The sequence below is a fragment of the Balaenoptera physalus genome (assembly GCF_965194825.1).
Source record: "Balaenoptera physalus genome assembly, chromosome: 19".
NCBI lineage: Eukaryota > Metazoa > Chordata > Mammalia > Artiodactyla > Balaenopteridae > Balaenoptera > Balaenoptera physalus.
The window spans coordinates 31,469,066-31,489,794 of NC_138900.1; the positions used below are offsets into that span (position 1 = coordinate 31,469,066).

General features: G+C 53.3%; 1 protein-coding gene across 2 annotated transcripts in view; it reads left to right on the forward strand.

Moving 5' to 3' along the window:
• The first annotated feature begins 530 nt into the window (after nucleotides 1–530).
• Nucleotides 531–20,729, forward strand: part of GPT2 (glutamic--pyruvic transaminase 2) — a 33,656-nt gene continuing 13,457 nt past the window's right edge. Inside the window, exons 1-6 of one of the 2 annotated variants that reach the window (XM_082437719.1) lie at nucleotides 531–688; nucleotides 922–1,185; nucleotides 8,347–8,436; nucleotides 10,488–10,596; nucleotides 14,884–15,017; nucleotides 17,147–17,390. In XM_082437719.1, the coding sequence (XP_082293845.1) occupies nucleotides 943–1,185; nucleotides 8,347–8,436; nucleotides 10,488–10,596; nucleotides 14,884–15,017; nucleotides 17,147–17,390 (820 nt within the window). In that variant the 5' untranslated portion in view covers nucleotides 531–688; nucleotides 922–942. The remainder of the gene's footprint in view (nucleotides 689–921; nucleotides 1,186–8,346; nucleotides 8,437–10,487; nucleotides 10,597–14,883; nucleotides 15,018–17,146; nucleotides 17,391–20,729) is intronic. The other variant, XM_082437720.1, reaches the window with a different exon arrangement.

Genomic DNA, 20,729 nt, shown 5'->3' on the forward strand with positions numbered 1-20,729 from the left:
GGTATATACCAGCTGCTTGGTCCTTTAATTTTCACGACATTCCTTAGAGGCTGTGAGCTGATCTCCGTTTTGACGACAAGGAAACCGACGCTGAGAGGGGTAAGAGTGGCAGTCAAGTCCAAAACTGCTAAGCCCCGCTTCCTACCAGCCCCCGTAGAGCGGCCACTGCCACCGTCGGACCCTGGATGATGAAACTTGGGGCGAGGACTGCACCATCTCTCAGCCTGTGCCCTTGCAGGTGTTGGGGGAAGGGATGTAGGGGGGAATGCAGGATGCGCTTCCAGGGAGAAGCTGCAAATAGCTCTAAATTCGCAGAAGGCTGAGGACAGACCCCGCCAGGACCCGTCCCAGCACCGCATCCCCTCTGCCAGACAAAGAGCCCGCCCAGCCTACAGCAGAGCCAGACCACCGCTCCCGCCTCCTGCCCGGCCCCCGATCAGGCCAGCGCGGGGCACTATGGGACTTGTAGTTCGGCCACCTCTCCACAGCTGCTCTGAAAACAGACTAGGGAACTACAAGGCCCAGGAGGCAGCGGGCAGGCTCGGGCGGACTCGCCGGCTGTGGGTGTGCGAGCGCAGCGGCCGTGTGTTGCGGGACCTGGGATGCGGCTGCGGGCGTCCGAGTCGAGGAGCAGCTCCAGGCGCGCGCTCTAGCCGGACTAGAAGAGGGGGTGGCCAGGTGGCGACAGGCACGTTGCATGCATGCATTGGGAGCAGACTTTGCAAAACCCTGTCGTGCAGCGCTTTGGCTCTGCAGCGGCTAGGTGCAGGGTCCGAGTCGACGGGGGATGGGCACCCGCCCCAGAAGCCAGGCTGGCACCGCTCGCTGAAAGAGCCCTTGGCTGGGCTTGGGGACGGGTGCCGGCGTGCTCGCCTTGGGCTGTGCGTGACGTGTTTGTTCTCTTTCCCTTTTTGTCCTAAGGTTTCTCTGGGCGGGCGCGCGATGCAGCGGGCGGCGGCGCTGGTCCGGCGGGGCTGCTACCCCCGGACCCTCGGCCCCTGGGGCCGCGGTCAGAGCAGCGCGGCCGCCGAGGCCTCGGCGGTGCTCAAGGTGCGGCCCGAGCGGAGCCGGCGCGACCGCATCCTTACGCTCGAGTCCATGAACCCGCAGGTGAAGGCGGTGGAGTATGCGGTGCGGGGACCCATCATGCTCAAGGCCGGCGAGATCGAGCTCGAGCTCCAGAGGGTGAGCGCTGGCGCCAGGGTCCGTGGGGCGGGAGGGCCCTGGGAGGCTAGGGGGCACTGGTGGGGGGAAGAGTAGCAGCTGTCCCCTGCTGGCGTTCGCCCGCTGGACTTCCTCTCACCCGCGTGGCCAGCTCTTTCATTCGGCCCACCTTGGCTAAAACGAGAGAATGCCCTCCCCCCATCCCTTCACCCGCCAGTGCCTGGCACCTGGCACAAAGAAAGGCCCTCAAATACGGTTCACTTGTTGAATTGAATTCATCAGTTATGATTGAGCTGCCCTTAGTGCCAGGCACTGCCTGCTATGTGGCCGTCCTACCCGCGTGGAACCAAGATCCATGGGGGGGTGGGGGTGGGGGTGAGGACAACAACAGGCAGTTAAGAAAGGAACCAGAATTTCAGAGATCACATTAGGTACCAGGGGAGGGAGGAAGGCTCTGAGGAGACTTGGGTTTGCTCCCGAAGCTTCTTCTCTCTCTGTCTGAGACCTTTTGGGTCATTCTGCCGGTAATGATTCCCTGACAAAAGTGGAGTTGTTGCAGAGTGTCCTGCACAATTCCTTCCCTTAGGCCCCCTTTGGAACCCTGACTGACAGCCGTATCTTGTTCTCCCAGTGAGTAGCAGAGGCTTGGGCCTTTTGGGCCTTGGTAGGGTGGCCCTGGGACGTTCTTCCTCCTGGTGGCCATCTGGCTGGGACCTTAACTTGAGTTCATAACTGCGTGTAAAGTGACCACACACCCAGTAGTGATTTCTGCCTCCCTGCAACCAGGGCGGCTGAGGTGGGTGTAAGAGATGCCCCTGTGAGATACCAGAGTTCTAACCCAAGTGGAATTCAGGAGGCAGAGTCAAGAGGGTAATGTAAAAAAAAGTAAGCACTCCTAAGATTTGTAAGAACTGATGAAATAGTCACCCAGCTGCTTGCTCAAAATAGTTCTAACCCAGGAGGGGGGGAGGGTTCCTTGATCTCGCTCTCACAGGCACCAGAACTGGATGTCTTGGGGGTGAGTTGGCCACTTAATGTTCCTTGAATGCATGGGAGGAAGCCGTGGTGGGACCGTTACGTGAACGCGGGGACTTTCGGGGTTTGATGAGCTCATGGCTTGCTGAGACCTTGTTGGGACACTCAGTTCTGCTGACTCAAAACAGTGAGTTGGACAAGTCAGAGTCCAGTGTCTCCCTCTGACTCCTTGCAGGGCTAAGTTTAAAGCCTGGCCCACAGAAGGCTGGCTCGGTTCCTGTGCCTCCCTATCCCGAAGGTGGGCCACAGGCAGAGAAGACAGGTGTTTGCTGCTTTGCTCCTTATTGATATCTGGCAGACTCGAGCTGGCCCTCCTTAAGACAACAGTCTCCCTGTTAAGGCTGAGATTAAATTGTTTCCGGTTTATCACTTTACAACTGATCTTTCTGGTTCCAGAACTAGTAGGGGTTCCAGGGATTATCTCTGCCTTTTGTTAAATAGCAGCTTGCGTGTGGGCTCCATGAAGTACAAGGATGATTAAGGCAGAAGGGGACACTGTCTTTTCCTTTCAGGTATCTGATTGCCATATTGTCCTCTGGGCCTGAGCTTCTCTTCCCCCAATTCTTTAAGCATTGGTGGGATTTTTTTAGCAGGCACAGAAAATGTGAGAGCATTCCAGGTGGAAGGAGGGCTGTGAGCGAAGACAGAAGGTTGGGAAGTTCTGGGCGTTTGGGGAAGTGAATTGGTGCCATTTGGAGAGCACTGTCTGGCAGAGAGATATGGTAGATGAATAAGATGGAAAAGGGGGACTGGAGTCTTGTGTGCTGGGCTCAGTACTTTATGGTGCAAAGTTTGGTGTGCAATGGGGAACCAGGACGGTGTTCCAACAGGGTATGGCTCCATCATTGAGGTGGAGAAATTTCTTGGTCATTTGGGCTGGAAACACCCTGTGATTTCTAAGACAGATGTCCCCACTGCCATGTCCTACCCCCGAGTAAGTTGAGACATTCTTTCTGTCCACCTACATTCTCCGGTGCTTTCGTTCAAATTCCTCCCTTCTTATTCTCTTCTTACTTGGTCGAATCTCAGTTGCCTGATTCTTGGTGCTGGAGATAATAGCCCCAGCCAAGCCAGCATAGCCTTGCTTAAACCTTTCATTCTCTAGAGACAACCTTTCCATTTTGCTAGCTTAAACAGTGCCCCTTCTGAGAGAGCCATATTTTCCCAGTCTTTTTTTTTTTTTTTTTTGGCTTGGCTTGGCTTGCCTTGGCTTTGCACAGCTTCAGTTTTTCTACCTCTGTTTTGAACTCTAATGATCAAAACTGGACTGATGTTATTTTAAAGGGTTCGATTTGGTTAGAGATGGGATTTGTAGGGAGTTGAGTGACTTGGGGTGAATCTTCGATCCTCTCTGGGCTTTGGTTTCCCTAGTCTATAAAAGGAAGGTCTGGTGGGCCCAGGGTTTTTCCCCAAGTCCTGACTTTTGTGCCTCTTTGTCCATCTGAAGGCCTTTAAGCTGCCTTATGGAATCATTTCACCAGGTGCTCTGTAAATAGTACCGGCTGATCGGCTGGACACCTGGCTCTGGTTTTTTTTTTTTTTCAACATCTTTATTGGAGTATAATTGCTTTACAATGGTGTGTCAGTTTCTGCTTTATAACAAAGTGAATCAGCTATACATATACGTATGTCCCCATATCTCTTCCCTCTTGCATCTCCCTCCCTCCCACCCTCCCTATCCCACCCCTCTAGGTGGTCACAAAGCACCGAGCTGATCTCCCTGTGCTATGCGGCTGCTTCCCACTAGCTATCTATTTTACATTTAGTAGTGTATATATGTCAATGTGGCTCTGGTTTTTGACTGTGGGGTGTCTTGCCAGGCAAGTCTCGTCTGTCTTGCTTGGTGGTAGGAGTGGAGGAGAATGTTCAGGAGGGCCTGAAGGAGGAGGGGCACTTGACTAAGTGGGTGTGTGAAAGGGGCCATTCTCCTCCAGCCTGGGCTGTGTGCTCTCAGGGAGGCCCTGTTTCTCCCTGACAGCAGCTCTCAGCGGGAGAACCTATCAGCTTTTCAGATCCTGGTGTTCATTGGGAGCAGCATTTAAAAATAAGCTGCCATTAGTAGGAGTTTTGAAAAGATCTGTCTGTTCCTCCTCAACCTACTTCTTTTTCCCTTGTTTTACTGGGGGAAGGGAGGAGGTTGGCATAACTGGAGACAGGAAGGCTTCTGTTTGTAAAAGTACACAGAGTCAGGGCAAAACATTTATGAAGGGAAAAACTGAATACTGTTAACATCAGTGTGTGCTGCTGCATCTAAACACAGGTAAAAGTGGAGAATGCTGTAGCACCTCCTTACTGTTAGCTAAGAACTAAGTCTGGAAACTCTGGATGTGCCAAGCACAAGAGGTGAAATCTCATCGGTCATTCTCTTTAGAGCTTAGATGCTATCTTAAAATAAAGAAATTTGTAGTGTAGGCTTCCATTTGGATGAACCCTCCACCCACCCACCCTGCCCAAGTCACCAAGGACCTGCATCCTGGGCTTTGCCTTTATGTGCTGTGGGCCTCAGACAAGTCATTCAGAGCACCTTGGCCTCAGTTATTCCTCTGCAAAATGGGCCCAATTTATTTCTCCTAAAGACTAGTTGGAGATGTTTAGTGATGATGCTTTGAACAGCTAGAAGCTAGTCAGAACTCTTTTTTTTTTTTTTGGCCCCTGCTAAATGGCTTGCAGGATCTTATTAGTTCCCCGACCAGGGATTGAACTTATGCCCTCAGCAGTGAAAGGGTGGAGTTCGAACCACTGGACCGCCAGGGAATTCCGCAGTCAGAACTCTTAAGAGTCTTCGTTTTCAAGCTAATGAGAGTTGCTTGGGGAGAGTGCCAAGGGTCACTCTTTCCTTGCCTTCGTCTTGAGTCTCTGGGTCTAGGAATGTGCTCTTTGGGGTTTCCTCTCCTGCCTGGGCCTTAGCCTTGCTATCTTGAATTATCCTGTTTGGAGCTCATTCAGCTTTCATCCCTGCAAACCTCAGCTTCTACGGTTGACCCTCCCACAGGCCCCTAGACTTCAGGAACCTACGTCCAGCCTTCCCTGCTTCCATGGTTAGGAAACTCAGCCCTTGGAGCTCCCACCTCAACTCTTAATCACAGGCCTGTATAGGTTTGGCTCGGTTTCTTCCAACTTTGCTTGTCATAATGGTCCGGGCCAGACCCTGTGCTGAGCCTCGGTTTCCTCAGCTGTGCAGCGCACCTGTTTTCAGGGACCCTGGGGACTAGTTGGGTTTGTCTCTGGGGCTTCCGTCTGCAGCTCTCTGTTGGGCTTCCTGCCTGCCCAGTCCTGCTCATGGCCCTGGGGTCTTTTCACGTGGCCTTCCTGGCCTGGAGCCAGCTGTGCCCTCTCTCCCTTCTCTGAGGCCACTTTTTCATCAGCCTGGGCTCTGAAGGTGGTGGCCTTTCCTGTGTTGCCCACTTCTGTCACAGGGCATGATTCATAAGTGTTTGTTGAACGAGAGGGAGGCTCTCTGGGGATTAACTGTCCTACCAAACCTTCCCGCTCGCATGTCACATGACATAACAGGAGCCATCCCTACCTCGAGGAAACTGCCTTGTGCCTGTTAGAATTGTCCATTGTTCTAAAGCTGGGCCTGTGAGCTGGGAAGGACAATGCTAACTCCTTTTTCCTTCTCCCTGCTGACACCCTCTGAAATATGCCATCCCCAGAGCCTGGGGGCCTGCTCCTTGAGCCCTCCTTGAGCTGAATTGTGGGAAGAGAGCCCCCCCTGTGTTGGCTCTCATCTCAGTGCCCCACAGGGAGGCAGCTCTGGGCAGGATGTGTGCAGGTGAGTTTAACAGGTGGGCTCTAGGATGCTGGGAATTGGAACTAGAAAGCTATGTGCTGACCTGGCAGGCTCCCGAGGGCGGGGCTGAGGTGCCATTGGGTGTGCGTGCAGGCCTGGATGAGTCACTGTGGGCAGGAGTTTGCCCCTGACTCCTTGGTGTTTCCCAACCCATGTAGATCCCAAGTGCCAAGATACAGGAGTCTCCTTTGTATGGTGGCCCTTGGCTGGGCAGGCTGGTCCCCTGCCCATTCAGAGGAGCCAATTTCCCACCCTGCAACTCATCCATCATAGCGAAGTGTCTGGAGACCATAGATACCCAGACCCGAGAAAGGAGATACTCAATGCTCCTAGGCTGCTTGTTGGCAGGCCCCAGATTGGTTGAGCAGTGCAGGGGGAGGGCACGGAAAGGAACATCCAGGGATCTGTTCCAGGCATTATTCTCTCCCTGCATTGAGCTGGCCGAGGGCCCGCAGCTGTGTGTTGTAGTTCCTGGCCCTCGACTGTGACACATTTACTCCCTACCGAAGAATGGACTGTGCCCACACCATGGAAATCACCTGAGTTCAGCTGGCCAGGCCTGGGGGACCGTGGCAATTGAGTGAGGCTGACAGAGCGTCCCGTGCCAGGAGCCCAGGCCAGTGCCAAGGGGTGGGTCAGGTCTGCCCCTTTGCACACAGTGGCCTGGATTGCTCCACCTGTGGGACGAGCCCTGAGGCCACATGCCCCACATCCTGTCTCCAGGGTGCCTGCCCTCACCCCAGCCCAGCCCTGGGCAGTGGGTGGTGCTGTCCCCCTGCCTTGGCCCCCTGAGACGTCTTTCCATATTGGCCATCCCTGAAGAACTTGGTAAAAGGGGCAGGAGGGAATTAAAAGGCCTTTCTCCCCCCTACCCGCCACCAAACATAGCTTTTGGAGACTTATCAGGCCCTGTTTATGACGGTCCAGCGCTGTTTCTGGGGTGCCCTCCTCAGCGCCCCATGCCTCCTGGCTCCCGAAGCAGCTGAAGAATTTCTGTATGGGAGGGGCTCAGGAGTGGCAGATGAGGGTCAGGAAGACTTGTTTGCCAGCTGCTTTCATCCCTGAAGCCCACTGGTCTTTACTTAAGGGGTATATTACTGAGTTAAAAAAGGGAAAGTTTTCTAAAGTTGCTTTTATGCACACATTGTGAAATGGAGAAAGCAAGTGTCAAAACCATAGAACTGTACCTTTAAAATTTGTATTTAGGGTGCCTTTGGGGAAAGGGCAGCTGGAGATGGGAAGGTGGCCAGGCATTCCACCCAGGCCCCCCCTTGGTACTGCCACCCCTTGCCCCACCGCCTTCTTCCTCCACCATGACCCTTGTGACCTTGTTCCTGGTGCAGCTTTGTAAGATGATGATGTTTGTACTCTGCCAAGTGCTTTCATACTGTTTGTCTCAGATAATCCTTTCAGCTGCCCTGGGAGGTCCTTGAACCTGCTGTTGATTCTATCTCTTACAGTGGCTAATTCTGGATTTATCAGGGAGCTGCGTGGAGTTCCCACATTTCCAGATGCGCACAGTTCTCCACCTAAAACGCATTTTCTCCTTAGCAGCAGCCGGGGTGTCCTGCAGTCACCTCCCCAGTGACGTTGTTGCCAGGGTTTCCGAGTTCCTCCTCTCTCTGCCATCTCTGTTCTGTGCTAAACGCATTGCTCAGGCAGTGGCCTCAGTTTTGCTCTTCAGCCAGTCTTTTCATCCCTGATGCTTTTTTTTTTTTTTTTCAATATGAAAATCAGCCCACATTCTTCATCCTGCAAAGACAGGGTTGCAAGAGAATGACCCCCGAGAGGTCCCTGCTGATCAGTGTCTTCTGGAGGGGAGGGTGGCTGCAGTTCCCCAGTCATTCACTTAGGGGTGGAGGTGGAGCTGCGCTTGGGGGGAGGGAGCCGGCAGTTGTGGGCTCCTCTCCCTGATGCTTTCTGCTGCTGACCCCTCCCTCCCTCCCACCACATTTGCCCCAGGGCCAACGTGGACCTGCAGCTGCCTCAGGGTGCTCTGGCAGCCCAGGACAGCTCTTCTAGCCTTTTCAGAAAGTGGGTAACCTTTTGAAGCCTTAATTTCCTAATCTGTAAAAAGGGATTAATATGGGTTGGCTGAAAAGTTCATTCGGATTTTTCCATAACATCTTATGAAAAACCGAAACCAATTTTTTGGCCAACCCAATACTGGCCCTTCCTCATAGGGGTGGTTATGAAGGTCACATGGGACCAAGCATATCAAGGGCACTGTGCCTGACACCTGGCAAGGCTCAGAATAGGGCTGCTTATTAATATCCTGTTGAGCATTGCTTGGCCTCTGGAATCCAGGGTCTGAGAGTCACTAAGTAACCACCTGTTGCTTTCTCTCTACTCAGGGTATCAAAAAACCATTCACTGAGGTCATCCGTGCCAACATCGGGGATGCCCAAGCCATGGGCCAGCAGCCAATCACCTTCCTCCGACAGGTGAGCTGGCCCTCAGGAACAGAGGCCACTGGGACAGCAGGGAACCAGCCAGCCAGGCCCATTACATTACCTCTGCCTCCTTGCCTGTCCAGCTCCCTCAGGACACAGCAGACACCAGAATCCCACAGGGAGGTGCCATTGAAGTAGCAGCCCTCTCCAGTGCCTGACATCCCCACTGGTTCTCTCCCTCAGTCTCCTCCCCTTCCAAAGCTGTCTAAAATTCCTAAACCCATTTTGAGGATGCTCTAGTATACAAGGCTCCCAGGTGCGTGGTCCTGGATGCTGAGTTCAGAGCTGGGTTGGTGAGGGCATCAGAGAGTAGATGGGAGAGGTAGAGGCCCAGTGGGCTGGGAGGTGGTGCGTGGGGGTCCAGGTATGGCTTCCCAAGTGAGAATCCCCAGGCTTTGCTGCTTACCAGCTGGGTGGCTTTGGGCAAGTGGAGATCACCAGACACTGCCTCAGAGGACTGCTGGGGAACTCCATGAGATGAAGAGTATGAAGGCCCTCAAGAGGCACATTTCAGTGTTTCAGTTTGAGTGCCAACTGCAAGCATGCAGCATGGGCCAAAATTGTGGGATTGGTGGGCTAGAGGGGAAGAGATAAGGTGGGAGAGTACTCCAGGGCCTGCTAGACAGAGGTTTGAGACCAGCTACAGGGAAAGCTTTTCCCTGGAGAAGGAATGGGGCAAAATTTGGTCCTTGTGTGGTTAAGGTTGGCAGGCTGGGGCAGGCAGGAAAGCTGAGTGCTGAATGCCCTGGTCTTCTTTTCCTGCCTGTATTTCCTGCTGCAGGGACTGGCACACAGGAGGGGCGATCCTGCCCTGCTCCCTGGGTGGAGGGGTGTTGGGGGCCCCAGGGCCTCAGCCTGCAGCCCCTCAGGGAATTCACACAGGGTATGGGGGAGAAGAACCAAGGCTGGCAACGACCTCAGGAACGTCCACTGCATGGACTCCCGTGGCCGCTGTTGCAGACCTCAGGAGCGTGCCAGCTGCCCATGAATGTCAGAGGCCCCAAGCTGGTCCAGTGGTGAGGAAGTGGATCAGACCAGACAGAGTGGCTCTGCCAGGGAAGTGGAGCGGGCAGAGCATCCTGGTTGTCCTGGAAGGTCGTCCTGGAAGCACACAGTTTAGGAGAGGAGAGGCCCAAAGTGGCTTGCCTCTGCAGAGGTTCCCCATAGGTGCCTGGGGCGCCTCCTGTTGCCTCAGCCTTTTCTGGCTGGCTGGCACACTCCCGGATCCAACCCTGCCGCTGGCCATGGCAGGCCTGGCCTCTCCCACTTGGTGCTGGCCTCCTCCAGCCTTCACAAGCACCCCAGGGAGGAGGGCAGGCTGGGTCACTGCCTATTGCACAAATCTTTTCGAAGAAAAGCTGGGCTTCAAGAAGCCTGCGCCCGCCCAAAGTCCCCCAGCCGTGAGCATAGCCTGCCTCAGTGCTCCTGGCTCCCGCTCTTAAGCTTCCAGCTTAGACTTGCCTGGTGAGCGGGGGGTTTGCCAGCACTTTTGCAAACATTTCCTTGCTTAATCCTCTTAATTTGTGAGGTTAGGGTGATTTTCTCTGTTACAGAGATGAAAAAGCTGACTCGGTTTTCAGTTCTGGCCAGGAAAAGGGGTGATGGGGTGTGCTCAGGCCATAGGCAGAGGTCTGTGCAATCCTGTCATCTGGGGTGCACCTGCCTCCGCAGCCCCGGCCCCCTGCTCTGGAACCCCTGGTTCTTGTGGCCTTGGGTATGTGAGCTGCTGTCCTTTATGGAGGAGTTGGGGCAGAGTAAGCAGCCCCCTTCTGTCCCCTGGCTCCTCTTCTGGTGGCCCACCCTCCACCCAGGCCCAGGTCATCATGGACCTTGCCTCTCACCGTCTCCCTTCCGCTGCAGAGCGTCCACTGTCCTCCTCCCCGCCTGTCCCCAGGCCCCCACAGGCCGGGGCCCTTGTGGAGAGGCCTGTGACGGCACTGTCCCTCAGAGCTGTCGTCTCACACCGTCGCCTGCCCGCAGTCCTTTGTGCCCCTCCGGGGTGGGAGGTGCTGGGAGCCCAGCTCATGCCTCTGTTCCCCCAGGTGATGGCACTCTGTACCTACCCAAACCTGTTGGACAGCCCCAGCTTCCCAGAAGATGCTAAGAAACGAGCCCGGCGGATCCTACAGGCTTGTGGCGGGAACAGCCTGGGTGAGGCCCCGACTTGCCAGGTCCCAGCGGGCGTGAAAAGAACGTGTGTTCTCAGCGGGGGCCTGGGCCTTTGCCCGGAATGGAGGGGTAGACGTTGAGTGAGTGTGTGGATGTGTGTGGGGTGGGTGACATGCAGAGTAAATGACAACGTCCTTCTTGTCCATGCTCTGTCAGCCTCTTGTTTGCTGAGCTTATGGGGTCGATGCCATCTTTGGGTGGATTGGGGCACTTCAGGCGCAAGAGCCTGCATCTGGCTGGGTTTGGGGTTTGCACTGGGAGCTGGCTTTGATGCTGAGCCCACCCTCAGAGCAGAAGGTCTCCGAAGCCGGAGGCCAGAGGGAGGCACACTCCCCGCTGGCCCGGCGTCTCACTTCCCTGTGGCCACGCTGTGAGGTGCCTGTGGCCCCCTTTTGGTGGCTCCCTCGCTCTGAAGGTGCCGCCCACCCCCCAACTTGTGTGTTACGTTCCCGTCACCGGACTGTGCTCCTTTGTGCCGGGAGCCCACGCCCAGCCTCGGCCCCCGGCACCAGAGGGCTCCACGGAGGAAGGCCCTGTAGATGTGAAAATGATCTTCTGTTCCTTCCCTGCTGAGACGGATTTCCAGCCTCTGGGCCTCTGGCTCTTTGTTCGCATCTCATGTTCTTTTTTCCTGTTTATTTTTGCTTCATTCCTTTGCCCAGTGCCTACATAGGGAATCCAGCTTCCTTTGTCATGAGGAAAATCGTTGTCCTTAGGGCTTCTTTAGGACTCGTGCCTGAATGTTTCAAAACATGGGACAGGGATGCTTGTGGCTTGTTCAGCAGGGGGTCAGCCACGATTGGCATCTCTGTCACCTCCCTGCCTTTCCCCTCCCCCTTTTCTGCTCTGTCCCTTTATGAAGAGCCCTGTGCTTACCTTCCTGGCTGTAGTCACCCTACCAGCCCTCTGTCCAAGTTTGTGTCCTTCACAGCGTCCCTCTCAGGAAGGGGCCAGCTTCCCTTTGCTTCCCTGCCCGCCAGCCTGGTTGGGGTGTGGGCCAGCACCTTGTGTGGCAAGGACTAAACCACAAGCTGGCAGAGGCCAGCCCAGAGGCCTGGCCTCCAGGCTCCTTTCCTCCTGCACCCTCTGCCCAGCCCAGAGGACAAAGGCGCTTCTCGAAGACCCATGGCAGTGGGCCTGAGACTCCAGGAACTGCAACCCGGAGGTGGAGGGAGGGGGTTTGCTCTTGCATATCTGATGTCAACGTCTGGGGAACGGAGAGGGGATCTTGTGCCATGCACTAAGCCTCATCGACAAGTTTTTTCTGTGTTAGCCAGGGCTGGGAGAATGGCATTGGGAGGCCATGTCCATGTGAGTCAGGACTGTTGGCCTTTGGGGTTTTGGGAACCTGCACTGAGTTCTGTCTGAGGATTTCACGAGGACAGGTGAGGTAGGTGCTCTCTGAGCTTCTTTCCTCGTCCTTGAATTAGGAGAAACTTTGTACCCACCTCCCGGGTTTGCAGGAAGGTTGGCATTTGTGCCCCTTATCAGATGTGGAGAAGCCCCGCCCTGGAGGTCACTACCTGTTCCTGCCCATCGTGGGGGGATGGGCAGTGTCCTGGCCGAGACTGGGACAATGGGGGGTGGTGCTCTGTCAACTAAACCTTGGGCAGCCTGAGCACCTGCCCACAAAAATAAAGGAAATGGAAAATGTCAGTATGCCCAGGGCTACCCTGGCCCACGGAGAGATTATAAAATGTGTACGCAAGGTCTTAGGGCTCACCTGGACGTGTTTTTATCATGCCCTTTAAAATTATTTCTTACTGGGGCTTCATTTATTTTTTGTTTGATGAGTAATCCAGTTCTCAGGTTGTGTCCCGGACCTTAAGTGGGATTGAGGTGAAACCTAGACACACCTGGGGGAGGTGGGAGCCGGGAGATAATGCCCTCATCAAGCTCCTCTCTGAGCCCACGCCGTGTACCAGGCACTGCTCTAGGCCCTGAGGGACACTGGTGAACAAGGCAGGTGGAGTTTCTGTGCCCGTGAAGCTCACTGTCAGATTTGGGAGAAACAAACATTAAAAAGAATTAACACAGAAACATAATCCCCAGTTTTCATGAGTTCTTAGAGAAAGAGCAGAGAGCTGTGGGGTTATAACAAGGGATTCTAATGTAGAGGGAGGGTTTAAGGAGAAACTGGCATTCAAATTCACGTGGAAGATGACTAAGAGAATCTGTTAATGCACACCAGGCAGAGGAAATGGTATGTGCAAAGGCCTTGAGGTTTAAGAACTGAGTGTGATCGAGTGAAAGGGTCTGGGTGCGATGGCGCTGGGGGCTTGGCAGATGGTGCCAGTTTGTGGGCAGTGGGAGGCAGGTTGCCATGGGTCCCAGGGCAGAGTCCTACACAGGGGTAGGTGCTCTACAGAGATGAACAGAAGAAATAGGTGATGGTCCCTGCCCTCAAGTCAACATGGGGAGGCAGGGGTTCATCTGTATAAAATAAGATAACTGGAGAAATCACAGACTGGGAGAAAGGCTGGGGTGGGGCCCTATCTCAGGCTTCCTAGAGAGAGACTAGGTCTGAGCTGTGAAGGATCAGTGTGGTTCAGAGCATAACAGAAGGTGGAAGTCTGTGGCTGGCAGGAGCAGGGAGCTTGCCCGTGGGGGAAGGTCTGGGAATTCAGGGAAGCAGGTGAACTACAGGCAGGAAGAAGAGGAGGCTTAGCTGGTGTGGAAAAATGGCCAGGCCGCATGGAGTGGAGGGGAGGGCGCTGAAAGAAGGCAGAGGGAAATAGGGAGCACAGGAAACTTTCTGAGCATGGGAGCTCAAGAAATATCAAATAAGACATCCAGTAGAAGAAGGATTCTCTAACACCGGCATCTGTACCTCCCCACTTTTTTATTTACAAAATATTTCAAATGCATTCTATACCCCAAATAATGTGACAAGACTCTGTACTCACCACCCAGGTTTGATACGTGTTAATGTTTGCCACTTGAACCTTAGAGAAGTGGTCCAGCCTCCTTCCCCCCTCCACCTCCCCCACTTACAACTGGTCAGAGGGGAAGGGCAAGCCCAGTGCTGCACAGACCCTGAAACCGAGGGCCTCCTGGGTGCTGGGCCTTGGATGCTGTGCACTGAGACCCAGAGAAGAGCTGGCCACTTTCCAGAGCTCCATCCTGCCTCCTGGTGGTGCTGTTGCAGTAGTCTTAGAAGGAATGAGCTGGTTTTCTTTAAATGTGGTATAAAATTCAAATGGTATAAAAGGATATAGAGTGAAAGATCTGCCTCCCATCTCTGACCCCCAAGCCTCCTGGTTCACTTCCCCAGAGAATTCACCTCACCAGTTTGAGTCTCCTTCCAGAGAGATTTTGTGCATGTGCAGGCACCTATTTTCAGTTTCTTTTTAAAAACAGAAGTAGTGGCTTGACATTTTGAAAAAGTTTTTACGCAAACAGTAAAAAGCACAAATATTAATGTGCACACCTGTGTAACCCCTGCCCAGATCACGACATTGACCATTCCCAGCACCACAAAAGGCTCCTTTGTGCCCCTTTGCAGTCAATACCCCCAAGCCCAAAGTGGTCACCACTGGTTTTGAACTTCATGTAAACGGTGGTTTGGATTTTGATCCTAATTGGCAGCCTGAGCATGCTGTTGGCATGGGGTGGGGGTAGGTGGATCATGCCTCACAGCCCCAGGGGATCTGTGGTTAGTGCTGGTCAGGGTTCTGGATTCCTGGGCTGGCAGGTGGTGCCATTTTGGGGTGACCATTCTCTCAAGTTTTGTGGAACCATGTGTAGGCAACAGTGATGAAAGCATAGCAGTCCCAGCTGTAATGGTACATGCTGTCATAGAACGTGTAAATCCCAGTAGGGTGGGTAAAGCAGGTATGGGCACCATTTAACTGGTTAGAAGCCAGGGCCTGGAATAATGCTTGATGTGTAAGTAGGTTCTCAGCAAATACTGGGTGGATGAATGGATGAGTGGGTGGGTGGATAGATGAACAGAAGGGCAGATGGGTGGGTGGGTGGGCAGGTGAATGGATGTATGGATGAATGGATGGATGGCAGATGGGCAGACGGCTGGGTGAGTGGGCAGATACGTGGGTAGATGGATGGATGACAGGATGGGTGGATGAAGCCCAGATAGGTAGTTAAGCAGCTTGCCACAGTTCCAGAGCCTAGAGTAGTGAGAATAGGGCCACACTGAGATCTCCCTGACCTCCCCCTCCTCCCCACTCCCGGTTAATTATGTGGATATCACGGACTCTATGCAGCCAGACATCCTGCCTCTAGTCACTGTCTTGCTTGCTGTCTTAACAGGATCTTACAGCGCTAGCCAGGGCGTCAACTGCATCCGTGAAGATGCGGCTGCCTATATCACCAGGAGAGATGGTGGTGTACCTGCAGACCCGGATAACATTTACCTGACCACTGGAGCTAGTGACGGCATTTCCGTACGTGTGAGGGTAGCTTGTTCTTGTCCACCGTTCACCCACGTGAAGAACAGCCGTGCATGTTAGGGCCGCGTGTGTGAGCCCGCTAGCAAGGGGACAGCCTGGGAGGAGAGGTTGGCCTCCCTCTGGTCGCTGCTGTCTGCCCCACCCTGGTAACCTGCTGTCCTTACCTTGTTCAGTCTTCATGAACCTGGGTACCCCGGCAGCCTCAGTTTCCCTCCAGAGTGGCACCAGCAGGTCCAGCTGGGAGGAGTCAGGGGTCACTCAAGGGTGCCCGTCTTCCTGGCGACATCGGCCTTTTCTCTCACTCAGCACATACGGTGTTTCTCCTCTGCGAGGCACTGTGCCAGGTGCTGGGGAGATAAACACGTTTGGCCTCTGCTTACACATCAGTGCTGGATCAGACTGGCGTTAATAGCACATAAATACATGTCAAATCTTAAGCTTTCAGTTTCTCTTCTGGAAGAGGACAAAGTGTTACAGGAGGGAGCAGCAGGCACTCTGACCTGGGGGGCTGGGGAGGGCAGGAAGGTTTCTCCAAGGAAGGCCGAACAGATAGAGATCTGGAAGCTGCGTACCCGTGAACTCAGGAAGGCAGGGGATAGACGGGTTCGGAGCAGAAGGTCAGCATGTGCAGAGGCCTTGAGCTGGAAGGAGGCTGTGTGTCTGGAAACAGAGCGTCAGGGGGCACGAGCACACATGGTGAGGGCCAGTTACCAGCAGTGGGCTGGGAGGCAGGTGGGGCCTTGTTGTCCTAAGAGCCTGGCAGCCACTGAAGGATTTGAAGTAGGCGGAGGGACATAATTAGATTTAGGTTCTTAAGCTTTAAATGTGGCAGGAGGGGGCATAATAGATGTAAGGGAGTGTTTAGGAGGCAAGAGAAGAGGCGGCTTGGGCTGGGGATCAGCCGTGGAAGAGGTGAAGAGGGGCTGGTATCAAGTGTTCCGTAGCAGAAGGGGCTGAACCCAGGGCCTGAGGAACCTGCAGCCTCCCTTCCCTTCCAGAACCCTGCGCCCGTGCCCAGTCAGCGCTGGGTGCCATCCACTCACTTTGTTCTCCCTACTCAGGGAGCCTGTCCTGTCTGACCCTTCCTTTAATGGAGTTATCTTTGTCTGTGTCTCTTGACTTCCAAGGCTCCTGTTTTTGTTTTTTGTTAAATGCTTTAGTCCTTTCCTAAAGCCTTTCAAATGCATTAAACTCTTCCTGGAGCCCGGGAGGAAACTGAGGCCCAGAGACCTTAGGTGGTCTGCCTGCTCTAAGTCAGCCTCTTGTGGCATTTGAGATTCTAGTGTTGGACTCAGGCTCCCAACCATGGCATCTTCCACTGTGTTCTGCCAAGGCCCCTCTATTCCCAGAGAAGCCCAGGTATAGGTAGAGGTTCCAGAGGAGGGTGGGGGGAAGGGTCCTCAGGATTTAGTAAAAGAATCAAGTCATTGCAGTTTTTAATGCAGTGGCATTCTTGCAGCAAGGAGCCGAACCTGAGAAAGGAGCTAAGTCTGTGTGTAAGGTGGGGACTCGCCCAGAAGAGTTTGGGCTTATTAATCCAGTGAATTATTGCCACCTCCACCAGTGCCCCACAGGACTCCCCAGGCCTGGTTTCTCAGGAATCCTATGAACCTAGGGTGCACTCAGCTTTGGAAACAGCCGGGTTGGAGCGCCACCTGGTGGCCATAGCTGGGTATTTTATCCCATTTCAACAATCCCTCGTTCAGGGGTCTGTCCAGCCTTGGGCCACCGACCAGACAGATTCCTGGGCTCCACCCCAGACATACAGAATGAGTTTCAGGGGTGAGATCAGAATAATTCTGAGACAAGGCCAGTTTGTGGGCTACTGCTTTAAAAGACCTCTTTAAAAAATACTAACAAGTATTGCGTGTTAAACTACATACCATGCACTGTACTGAGAACTTTAAAACATTTTGCTTATTTCTCAGAGCAGACCCCGTCTTACAGATGAGGAAAGTGAGACTCGGGGAAGTTCAGCCACTCCCATGGGGCTGCACTGGAGGCAGGCAGTGGGGTGGCTGGTGAAAGGCGGGGGTTGGGGCCTTCCAGCTTGCCTGCTGCCAGTCAGCCCCCGCGGGTGGGAGGTGGCAGTGGCCTTGCAAGATGTGACTTCTCGGTTGCAGACGATCCTGAAGATCCTGGTCTCCGGGGGTGGCAAGTCACGGACGGGTGTGATGATCCCCATCCCGCAGTACCCCCTCTACTCGGCGGTCATCTCCGAACTCGATGCCATCCAGGTGAACTATTACCTGGATGAGGACAACTGCTGGGCCCTGAACGTGAATGAGCTCCGGCGGGCCGTGCGGGAGGCCAAAGAGCACTGTGACCCCAAGGTGCTGTGCATCATCAACCCCGGGAACCCCACAGGTCTGTGCTTTACTCCCTGGCCAGTTTCTTGGGGAGCAGGGGCAGGGTGGCTGGAGTACTGGATGTCTGGACACTAAAGCTCTAAGAAACAATGAAGTCCTCTCTGCTCCCAGGTTCCCAATCCAACTTCAGATTTGCTAACATAAAGCCATAAAATTTGCCGCAGGCCACCTTAGGAGGTGAGCAAATGCAGGCATTTTCCTGGGCAGGGTTGTATTAAGACCAGTTTTTCTCCTGTTCTTGCATTTGCAAAGAATCTTCTTTTTGAGGGCACGCACAAACCATCACCATTAATCATAGGCCTCGTTTTACCCTTACTCCTACTTGTTTTTCTGAACCAGTTTTCAGATTGCTGGTGTGTGCGTTGTTTTTCTTTGACACAGCGTTACTGTGTACTTTGAGGCCTGAAAAGGAAATGCCATATTAAAAACAAAAGCGAACAAACCAAAAACACCTGATTCCAGAAGTTGAAAATCACTCCTAATTTTGCGTATTTTTCTTTAAAAAAAAAAAAGCACAGTTCTGCCTGTTTTGATCTTTCCAGGCTGCTGGCTTCATGTGCCCCCGATGCTATTCGGATGCCGAGAACAAGGGCTCCTCTCTCCTCCTTTGTTGAGATAAACTGGGTCAGGGCCAAAGCGTGGTGGAGTTGATTGTGGAATCTGCTTCTTGGGAACATCAAATGATGCTTCAATCAGCTGAAAGCGCCACTTGAATTCCTGAGTGCAGAAAATGGGTGCAGCTGCCCTCCACCCTGGTTTTTTTCCACCGACTGCTTGGGGGAAGGGATGAAGGGTCTAACCTGGTTCAGTAGGAAAATGACAGAGCTGGGTTCTCAATCCTGGTTGCACATTAGAATCACAGAGGGAGCTTTTAAAAATGTCAAAGGCCAGGCTGCACCTCAGAACCTCTGGGGATGGGGCCCCCCGGCATCAATATTCTTTGCAGCTGAGGATGAGAAACACTGCCCTAGGATGATCGTTCTAAAACTTTAGCTTGTTAAGAAAAAAACAAACTGCTGGGCCCCACTTCTAGGTATTCCGATGAAATTAGGCTGGAGTGGGGCTTGACAATTTGCATTTCTAACAAGCCCCCAGGTGACGCTGATGCCACTGGGTCCCAAACTTGGAGTAGTAGGTCCTACATCTTAGGAAATACTCTGTATACCTAGTTTATATCATAGGGTTGGTAACTTCTTGGCCAGGTGCTTACATAAATCTTCACCTGGCTGTCTGGGGAGAAATAACTGCACTAGAGACTTTCCTGTTTTAGGTCAAAGGTGGGGGAGTCATGTGAGTATATGTTAATATAAGCAGTTTTGGGGGTTCTTTTGGCCATGCTGCACAGCTTGTGGGATCTTAGTTCTCCGACCAGGGATTGAACCCGTGCCCTGAAAGTGAAAGCACTAAGTCCTAACCATTGGACCACCAGGGAATTCCCTCTCTGGGGTCTTAATGGGTGAAAATCAGCTATTGGAAGATGGGGGATGGAAAATAGAAACCTACCTGTGATAACCACGTATCTTGCCTGAACCACACACTGTGACCACTTTGGCTAAAAGGTGTCAAAATGGACTGGATGTAAGTGGCTAACAGGGCTCTTTGGGATTCAAGACAGAAACTCATCTTAAGACTTGAAGGGAGCGGATCTGTGAAGTCCAGGGTAAAGCAGCACACTTGAATCAGCGTCATTGTCATAGGAACCCCGGGCCATTTCCCAGCCCTGCTCTCCTCTGGGTTGGAATCCTTCTCAGGAAGCATCTGTCCTGGGAGTGGCCTCCAGCAGTTCCAGTCATCACCCAGCACCTGAGCGCCCTCCGCAGAGAGCCTTGGCCATAGTTTCAGCCAAAGCCGCGGGCCAGACTCTCACTGGCGCACGTTGGCCAACCGGCCCGTGCCTGACCTGGTTAAATCACTGAGGCTGATTGGCTGGGTCTGTATCCCGTGTCCCTTGCTGGAGATTAAAGAGAGGGAGTTCCCCCTAGGACAGCTGAGTGCTGTTGCTCAGAGGAGGGCAGGATGCAGGGCTGGTGCCAGCATCAGGTATCCCCATTCGTTTGTGGGCAATTCCTTTGGCCTGGCCTCTGGCAAGGGGCACTTAGACCCCTCCCCAGCTTTGAGGCCTACAGCAGAGCCACCGCTTTTGTGCGGTGGGCTCGTGTCTCCCCCTGCTGGGCACAGCTGTGCCCTGCCCCTCTAGAGCCTATGTGACTCTCCTTCTGTACCACCGTGTGTGTTTGTCCATCCATTGGCTCAGCAGGCATGTTCTGAGTGACTCCTTCGTCCCAGGCACTGGAGAGAAGTAAGCTCTGTCCTTGTCCTACAGTTTGCATCGCTCATATCGTGGGGATTATTTGCGCACAGCAGGTCCCCTCTCCTCTCCTGAGCTGGAGGCTTCCTGAGGCCTGGCCCTGGCTCAGTTCTCTTAACACTCCCCCTGGCATTATGTACACATGGTTTGATGCTCTTGGTGCTCAAACCTTTGCTTGCATCCTAACAGGATACACTTTGTGGGATGGCAGCCCTGGGAGAGAAGACCAGCAGCATTTGTAGGCAGGCTCAGCCCCCTGGATAGGCAGCTCCTGTCTGTCTGTGGGAACAGCAGCTGGCTCCTTGGAGCATCCAGGGCTACTACCCTTCCTAATTCCCAGAGCCATGAGCTTGCTTCATAGGAAGCCCGGTTGACCCTTTCTTGGCAGGAGATAGGTTGGTCCCTTAGCAAAGGAATTGGTTCATTGCTTAAGACAGTTTAAGTCTGAAATCCTGGCTGAATCATACCATGCTCTTATAAGATACATCTCTATATTTTTTTCTAAGACTTATTCTTGTTATTCTTACATGGACAAGAATATAGTTATTTCTATTTTTAACAAGAAGGTAACATACTCTATATACTGGTTTGCATCAAGATATAGATGCATATATAAATAACACATGTGCACATACATACACACATAAATATATACATATATGTAACATCCACAGATGCACATTTATGTATAGTAAAGAAACAGCCTTTTGTGAGAAGTCAGCATGCCTGACTAGTGCTTTCCCAGAGGCTTTGTGAGTACATCAGACAATCCAGTGCCACACTTATAGTGGGCCTCAGGAAATATTGGGAAAAGGTTCATTTCTACCTTGTTGCATTTGTTCCTTTCCCCACCTAAACCCACAGTATTTCCTGTGAACTGATGGGTAAGTATTTTGCTGCTGGCTGGCACTCATTTCTCTAAGATGGATGAAATGTTGGGTCAAGCCCTGAAGGGAGACCCTGGCAGGGACCCTGCGGGGGACCCGGCAGCATCCTCAGAGGGCGCAGCTCCCATGTAGCTGCTGCCGG